This window comes from Medicago sativa, chromosome 8 (genome assembly GCF_051527215.1).
Source record: "Medicago sativa cultivar Bolivia chromosome 8, Bolivia_mono, whole genome shotgun sequence".
In the NCBI taxonomy this organism is placed as follows: Eukaryota; Viridiplantae; Streptophyta; class Magnoliopsida; order Fabales; family Fabaceae; genus Medicago; species Medicago sativa.
In genome coordinates, this window is record NC_140756.1 from 58,841,192 (window position 1) to 58,850,624 (window position 9,433).

Below are 9,433 nucleotides of genomic sequence, written 5' to 3' on the forward strand. Positions count from 1 at the left end.
TGGAGCATAAGAAACCGCTGGTTGAACTATTTAGAGAGGATGAAGAGAATGAATTTCATAGTCACTCATATGTATAGGGAAGGGGACTCGTGTGTTGATGGTTTGGCAAACATTGGCTTAACTTCATCGAATTTTATCTTGTCGCATGACGCACCAGACCCTGTTAGAAGTAAGCTAGCTAGAAACGTGTTGGGTATGTTCAACTATAGATTTTTAACCTTTTGAAAGGCTTGAAACAAGTACTAGTATCGTTTCTTCTTCATCAGGTCATGGTAGATGTGTTACAGGGTTATTCGGTCCAGGTGGAAAACTTATCCGTAGCTTCTGCATTGGGTAATCCAGAATCGAGGGTTGAGTTCCTTCTACTGGACTGCAGGCGTATTCTCTAGCGCAAGACATGTTGCTCGCCTGCATAGTACTGCCATAAGGTAGAACTTGCAGCATGCCAATATGTCTCACACCTTCCGGTGGTTTCCTCAACATATGTATCTGTCTAGATTGAAGCTTAGCCTAGTTAAAAGCATCATTTGCCACTGGGTTCCCCCAGGGTTAGCCATGGGAAAAATATTAGGTTGGGAATAAGAGGTAGAATGTGCCAATTGTATATGAATCGGCTGAACCTATTGAGGTCCTACCGATTCAATACTCGATTGGTTTGATTCATAGTCACATAATTCGCGGTTCGTTCTGGTACGCGGTACGGGTACGGGTTCGCGGTACGCGACAGGAGAAGAATTCGGTACGTATAGGGGTATACAGCTTCGGTACGCTCCGGTTCGTAGTAGTAATAATACCTAAATAAATATAGTGAGCTATAAAAAAAAAGTATTTTTTTTTACCTAATTTCTTCTACCAAGTTTCTCACTCTCCACTCTTTGTTCATGTTCTTCTCACTCAGTCCTCAACTCATGGTGATTCATTTTATATTTACTTTGTAGTCTAAACCTTTTTTTCAACCAATCAGCGGTAACCATGCTTTGGTACGCTTGGTTCGCTGGTTTGTGCGTACCAATACGCCGAAGTACCCGAATTCGGTACTCACGTACCAATTCGCAATTCTCCCTTGATTACACGAATTATGTGACTATGGTTTGATTAACAATGTCTACCTAATTTTTGGTCCTTGTACACCTTGTTGGTGACTGAATTGTCACCAAAATCAGTTGAAGCTTGTGATCCTACTCGGTTACAACTATGGTGGTCCTATACAGTTTGACGTTTATTATTCCGCGAGCTTTATTATCTATGGTGGTCCTACACAGTTTGAGGAATTAGTCTCTGCACTTGCATACAAAGATTAACCGGTTTAAACAATAAGTATATCAATGGAAGGAGTTCAATTATTTGATCCTAATATCCCAAAATGAGAAGACTTCATTCACATTTCACAGCATTCAAGTTGCATAAAAGTGTCGCATACCCAATACATTGCTCAAATTTATTGGGATATTATTTTAAAAGTTTTCCGAATGAAAACCACTATATTAACAGAAAGAATACAAACCAAAAACTGTTATGCAGATCATAGACCATCATTTTGTTATGTCCATGCTTATTTTAAAGGAATTTGGAGCAAGTACAAGATGCATTGTAGGGTATGAACCCTTTCCTTTTGATGCCTTAGTAATCTTAAAAGGACACTGAGGGTGAAATTTTGAAGTCTATATCCCACAGCTCAAATGCTCCCTTAACAAAATCGTAGTGCGCACCTTTCAAAGCAATCGTTTTCTTCACAACAGCGTCTCTCACGAATGGATAAGTCAGTAAGTTCCCCAGAGATACATTAACAGCTTCCTGTATTGAATAAAGAATAAATAAATGAACTTCAATACAAGACTAAGGCATCCAAATTTTCACATATATATTTAGAAAAATAGGTAGGATAACAATGCATCTATTTTATGCAATGATGTATCTACACTACAAGTGAATATGTAAATTAATCCATGAAATTGTAATCACCAAGCAAAATAGTCCCTCTATTTTTCAAATTGACAAATCCATTAGTACAAGTATCTTGAAAGCCAAATAGAGCTTTCATCTATTTATGCCGTCTTTCCCAATTCTCGCCATCAAGAATTAAGGGAGACCATTACTACGAGTCATATCGTTGCAAGAGATGAAGTTTAAACCTTGAATTTGTGAGTTCTAACCACACAAAATCGAGCTCGTGATACCAATTTGTTAGAACAATACTATGGTGGCAACGATTGCTTGCACACCAAGAAAAAGGAAAACTACAATATGAGAGTAAGATTATAGAGAGAATTTATAAAACTTTTATTCTATAGAATGAAGTGAGATCATCACACTACACACAAGTCTCTTTGTAGCTAAGGTGGTGATACTGATATGTATCTCAAGTAACTAACAACTAGAGTTAGTTATTCCCAAAACTAACTCTTAACAATATTGTTTGAATTATATGACAACAATTTTGACAGATGCTTAAAAATTCAATGACTAATTTGTCTATCTAGGCATAGCCCTTTTATATGTATATCGAGTTCTCATATTTCAAAATACTTAATAATATTAGTTAAGAGTTTATTACATTATAAAAAAAATTAGGAGTTTATTGGGAAGAAAAAAGATGTATAATTTGAAGATGAACTTATATTTTAGGGACACAATTTTCATCTTACCAATAAAGTAAAATCAATTTAAACACTAGTTAATTCAAACATTATGTATGGTGTGCATCGTTTAAGTTTTAATAAATATAAATTAAAAATACCTGAGATGATTGATATATAAAATTTCCATGTTAAAAATTAAAAAATCAATAAATATTAATATCCAATAATAAATTTAATAAGTGGAGTAATAAACTAAGTAATGATATGTCTTAAAAACTTAAACTAGAGAGTGTACTTGCCTTCTCCAAGTTGGTACATTGCTCAGAGAAATCTAATTTGCTTGCTTCTTTAACTTTGGACTTTGCTGGATTACAAATTTGGACCCACTGCTCTATGAAATCACTGTATGATCATAGACAAAGGTAATTATTTTCAAGGTCATTATGCTTTGTTACTTTTTTTTCACAAAAAAAATCCAGTTGTATTTATACAATAAAAATCAGAGACCAACAAATCTATTGACCTCTGAATCATATTAAAACAATCCTCTAAAAAAATTGTTACAAAATGATTGTACAACTACATATATTATTTTTCCAACAAAAAACTATTATTTTACTCTTTTTTTTTATAACTTTTATGGAGCCTAGCATGGTAGCATGATTATGATACTATTACTAGTATTACTAAGCATTTTAAGACCATAAAATAAGAGATTTTTAATTTGGATCACCAAGTTAACTGGAAATTCCCTTCAGAAAAAAAAAAAAGTTAACTGGAAATTCTGAACAAGCTACCAAAATAGTTTAATATTTTTTTATCATATGTACTTTTGCTTTTGGAATATATATCAATTATCATATGTACTTTAGACATTAGAGTACTCATTCATTCAGCAAAATTATAGTTTATTTAATCCTTAATTTCAGATATCAAACTAATATTCCTTTCAAAAAAAAAAAAAAGATATCAAACTAAATAGTTTATAGACTTATACCTTGCAGTGGTCCCATCATCTGGGATGGACATGAGACCCTTTATACCTCCACAGCAACTGTGTCCAATTACCACAATATTCTCCACCTGTAACACATTCCCTTTAGCATAACAACAAGAAAAAGATATGTACCACTAATACCAACCCACTTTCTCCTTATCCTTTACAACTTACTCTATGAATCTGAATGGAAGGTGTGGGGTGTTTGGTTATAATTCGTTGACTACAGCCTAACATGAAAAAGTAGATACTTATATAATTCGTTACTAATTTATCAAAGATTACAAATTCAATAAGTTAGCTTATAAGTCATTCGTCATAAGTTCACTTATCATTTGTATGTTAAATTTTACCAAATTGATCAATTTGGTAAAAACTAACTGACAAATGATAAGTGAACTTATAGTGGATAACTCTAAAGTTCATCTTCCATGTTGGAAAAAAAAACATTTTAATTCTAAGGAAAAGAAAACACACGCAATAACATAAATGATTGATCAAAAAGTTTGGTCAATTGTGCATACCTCTTGACAACAAACATGATGGTTATTTTGATTTTTAATAATTCAAGCATAGGATTATGGTTTGTAAATTGAAATTACACTTTCGTCCCTCCGTCCTTAATATAATTCTCTACAACCAATTTCCCTTGTATTAAGAAAAGTTGTTAATGTATGTGTCTATTTTATTCGTGAATATTACTAAATTGTCATTTGTTTATACATATATACAAGATAAGTTAGTAGTATTAATTAGGGTTATGTTTGAAAAAAATAATAAACCGACTAAGTAATTTGTATAGGAACTTATACTTTAAGGACAATTTTTTTAAACAATACTTATAATTAGAGGCGGAGGGAGTAAATACTTCTCCCTCCATCCCTTTTTATAAAACCATATAACAAAAAATACAGAAATTAAAAAAAGTTACTGAAGTAATAAATTTGTTTCAAAAAAATTCTTACATATTTGTCTTAAAAGTGGGGATATGCAAGAGAAAAGGGAATATGTTCCACCACCAAACTAACTACTCCTAGTTGTTTTCACATGCATATATTTACCTTTAAATGTACGACTGCATATTCAATAGCAGCCCCAGTTCCTGAATACTTGCTCTGCAGTTATTAACAGAAAGGTTATTCAAACTTCAATTTAATGACAAATTTAAGCAGCATGTACTATAATAAGTTTTAAATTGTTTTTCTACATGACATAGTAAAATGTATGATGGACAAATTAAGGTTAAACTAATTAACCTTGTCATATGGTGGAACCATGTTGGCAATGTTACGGACCACAAAGGCTTCACCAGGTTGAAAATTTAGAACATGGGATGGGCAAACCCTTGAGTTTGAGCATGCGAAAACCAGAAACTGCAAGTTGGGAAATGCAAAATAATATAACAATCATCACTAATTGGTTTTTAACCAAAGCATCCCTAGAGGCTAATCAATCCCAACTAAGTTGTCCCGCAATCTTAGGCGTGTAGCTCAGATAAAAAAACTGCAGAAATATTTGATATCATAGAGCGAATTCAAACCCGCAATGCTCCTTATTCTCACATTTAACGTGTGAGTTTCATTGCTAGACTTGTTGAAACAAACGAAAATTCCAACTAAATGTGTATATATACATGAGTCATGCTAGCAAGTGTTTTTAAAGGCTGACTACTTAAATACCAAAGTATTTTTACTATATCTTCTTTTGGTAAAAAAAAAGTTTGATATTTTCTTCATGAATAAGGGTATACATCATTAAAACTAAGGACCAGTGTTTAGTGAGCCACTCTTCATACACATAATGCATGACAAAAATTACTTCTACCAGAATAAATAAAGGGACTTCTACCTTATAAAGGATAAGACCAATTGATATTATATGATCAAGCTTTCAATCATTCACTCATCATTATAAAATTATCAATCATATTATTTGATCATTAATAAATGATATCAACCACTTTCCTCTTTAAAATAAATTATTCACTTAGATGAGCAAATTTGCTATTTTCCTAGAAATGATTGGACAGATAATGTTATTGAAGAAGTCATTTTCATATTAAACCATCAGGAACACTCATCAGATGTGATAACAGTCTGCACATGCGTATGGTTGACAAAATAAGGCTTTATAATTCCACTTAAAGCATTTGTCTCTTCCCATTTGTTATATTAAATTTTCCATTTTTGGAGCTTAGGGAATAAGTATGACCCACCAGATGGGAATTAAAAAGACTAAGTTAATTACGGCCGAATGTAATAACATAACATGCTGACCTTTGGGCTCTGGCCTTTGGCAAGTTCACCATACACTTCTGGTTTTTTCCTGAAAAAATAAGAATATTTAAAAAACAAGCAGACAAAAAAATTAATATTTTAAATAAAATGAATTATCCAAGTTGACTAATAAGTATATACGCCATGTTGTCAATAAAAAAAAGCATATAGGCCTTATTCCTTGGCAAATAAATAGAACCTCTACTTCCTCGGTCTCTTTTTATAATCACGTCTTTTGTATATTAAGAATCCCTTAAAAAAAAGTATATTTAGAAAAAGAGGTGTGCTAGAAATATTCATTTTTTCAACTTTCACTCAAACACTCATTTTCTTTTGTGTAAAATTAATGTGGGTTTTATCACTTAATGTAAGATTCATTTCTAAATTAATTTTAAATAGGTATTAGAGTGAAAATTCATAGCAGAAGTGGTTAGTGAACTTAATTTGTCTATTTAATTTTGTATTTTAGGGTGTACATGGGTCGGGTTAAACCGATTTTAGTTAAAACATCACCCCAAATCATTTAGGGAACCCCAGTTTGGGTTTGGTGCGAGAATCACCACGTATAGTTTTGAATCAGTTTAGGTAAAAACCACTTTATTTTCAGGTCGGTATTAGGTTAGCCACATACTATTTAGTTTATTCTCATTGTAACTAATGAACCATCATATTCTTTACAAAAAAAATTATCCAACCTTACTTTTTAAGGTAAAATATGGCGTAACATATTTTTACGATTTTTGTTATGCTCAAATCATAAATAGTAGTACAATTATGAATATGAAGTTGCGGCATGTGAGATCATTAGAGAATACATTTTGTGAACTAAGAATAACTCTTTTTCTTTCGCTAATCCTCAATTACTTGTTTTTGTTAGGTCATGAGTTTCAAACTATTCAAACCAAAAAGCGGATTGACAAATCAAATTCATCTATTACTCGACTCGACTCATTGTTTATGGATTAAATGAGTTGAACGAGTTAACTCAAACCATATACACTCATACTTACAAGAAAATTACTATACTTACAAGAATTTTTCTTTCTTAAAATACTCGAACCCACTTCGAATTCTTTCATCTGGGTCAAAACTATCCGACCCGACAGCAACCAGCTCCGTCGTCAACTGCTTGATCTTTGCGGCGGCAACATGTCCGAGATCAGCTTTCTCGCTGCAAAAATGATTTACTAAAAGTCATAAACGCATCACATCATGAGGACTGGCCTCTGTGGGACCCATTGACAGGTTAGGGCCTACCTATTGCCAGCAACCTACCTACCTCTAGCCTCTAAGTCAAAACTGAAAAAACTGTTGTTTTTGGTCAAATAAATCCCCATTAGTATTAAATAAGCATCATTGACAAAAACACACCTCAAAATGAAAGTCAATTTACTTTTAATGAAACATAATTATTTTCTTTTGATTTTATTTTTAATATGAAAATAAAAATGTGTGTACTGCATCAAAATGAAATATAAACGAAAAAATATAGTTGAAAAGTTGATGTATATTGGCTAAATTTTTAACTACATACATTAACCTTTCAACTATTATTTTTGTTCGTATTTCATTATAGAGGGACATTTATACCTAAATTGTTATTATACAATTTTTTCAAGAGGAAATATTAATTATTTGCAAACATCCAATTGTTGATATAAATAATCTAATAAAAATATTATACTTAGCTTTAATTCATATACACATTCAATATAAATATTTTGTAAATGTTCCTAACATACAACTCAGAAGAAAAAATATTGCATGCACACTTCAATCGATGAGATGCAGGTTCAAACTTGCAATTCTTCCTTTCTTAAGCTTTAATATGTTCATCTCAAATCATTAAAGCCTAAACAATTGAATTTTGATTTGGTGATAGTAAAAAAAAATTACTTATGTTAAAATTATCTATAAAAAAAAAAGATATCATATAAAATTAAATTAATTTAATTTAATTTATATATTAAGAATGATATTTTTTTTTGATAGGGTTATGATTATAGAAAATTCTGACAACTAAGAATTATTTTATTGGTATGGGTGAGAAAGTTGATAAGATTCGTTAACCTTAGAAGCTTCGTCAACTCTGCAATGGCCTCCTCGTATGACTCTCCTGCCATGTCAACCTTCTACACACAAAAAATTACAGTTTTTATTGGTTATGATACAACCTAGTATAAAATATTTGATTACATAGATAATAAAATGGCAGGAATTATATATATTTATGAATGGGAGAAATTATACAAACGATCAAAAATAAAAGAGGGAATAGAAAATTGTATGAAGGATATGGGAGGTATATATATCAATGGAACAGTCACCTTTTTGTTTCTATGAATGAACAGAAAGCAAAAGAGATTGTGAATCAGTAGTCACCAATTTGATTTAAGGGTGCCCTTGAAAGAGAGATAGGACTAGAATGTGTATTGTGTGACACCTAAGTTGGGGTATTAATATTAGTGCAGAAGCACTCACACATACACCCCACCAAGACTTGCTTACGTTATGAACATAGTAGAAAACATAAATGTATGATTTATGACTATAATTGGGATTTTTGTAACTTTGCACATTTGTATTCCTCTTATGCTTCATCAACAACACGTTGCGCTGGCTTTCATCCACTTTTTATTTATTTTTACTTAATTGCATTTTGGTCCTTATATTTTTGTCATTTGCAGATTTGACTTTCTATTATAAAATTCGGCAGTTTTGATTCATCTATCATGTTAACTAAGTCCAAAGTTTAACTTCTAATAGAGTTTAGAACCTGAAGCAATGTTCAGAGTTAAGTGCAACATATATAAAAGAGATAGAGAGAAGAGAAAGACATAAAGTAATTTGTCCTGGTTTCTTCCACAATCCGGAAGTAATCCAGTCCCCTTGTTACTTACAAGAGATTTTTCACTATAATCACACAAGATTACAATTGTTTAAGCACAAAAGCAAGAGACTTCTAACAAACAAAGATTACAAAGAAAATTATTTGAATTGAACACTTGATATACAATCAGAGGTGTTCACAAAATATAACACAGTTAAGACTCTAGACTTAAGAATTTCTAACATGTGAAAGTTAATAAGAAATTTTAAGTGTTTGATGCGTAGTGATTTTGACAGAGTAATGACACTTGTAAAATACTGCAGAGTCTTGTTATATCTTCAAGTCTTCAATCCTTTATTTATTGAAAAAAGAGACGTTGAAGAGTGCCAACGCATCATTAGAGTCGTTTGAGAAGCTTGATCAAACATCATTGATTTGTTGCTTGATTAGGTTAATGTCCTATGGATGAATGATTTTGAAACCTTTCCTTGATAATGAATTAACCGTTCTTTTTCAAAGGAGACACAATTGTAGCGTCGTACAATGCACATGGGCATGTTGGAGGTAGTGGAGGTTGTGGAACAAAATGTGTTTAACATTACCACCTTATGTTTTGATGATAACAAAGTATTAAAAGTTAAATTGGATATGCTAATATTTGCTCAAGTGTGCATGACCACATACTAAAATTTATAAGTCTTAAAACAAGGTATTGGTTCTAGAAGAACAAATGAGAGCAAAGGAATTTACA

At 31.7% G+C, this 9,433-nt stretch overlaps 1 protein-coding gene across 4 annotated transcripts; it reads right to left on the reverse strand.

Moving 5' to 3' along the window:
• Positions 1-1,356: 1,356 nt before the first annotated feature.
• On the reverse strand, positions 1,357-8,374 carry LOC146899984 (carbonic anhydrase 2-like). Of its 4 annotated transcripts, none has more exons than XM_085739168.1 (9): positions 8,235-8,374; positions 7,923-7,984; positions 6,883-7,023; positions 5,853-5,901; positions 4,833-4,949; positions 4,638-4,691; positions 3,577-3,662; positions 2,879-2,981; positions 1,357-1,794 (listed from the first exon to the last, which is right to left on the reverse strand). In XM_085739168.1, the coding sequence occupies exons 2-9, from the start codon at positions 7,973-7,975 to the stop codon at positions 1,630-1,632; spliced, it is 768 nt and encodes a 255-aa protein (XP_085595294.1). In that variant the 5' UTR covers positions 7,976-7,984; positions 8,235-8,374; the 3' UTR covers positions 1,357-1,629. The 4 variants fall into 4 exon arrangements, with proteins under 4 accessions (XP_085595294.1, XP_085595292.1, XP_085595293.1 ...); XM_085739166.1 differs by having other exon boundaries at positions 8,180-8,347; XM_085739167.1 differs by having other exon boundaries at positions 7,923-7,981; positions 8,180-8,280.
• Positions 8,375-9,433: the final 1,059 nt, after the last annotated feature.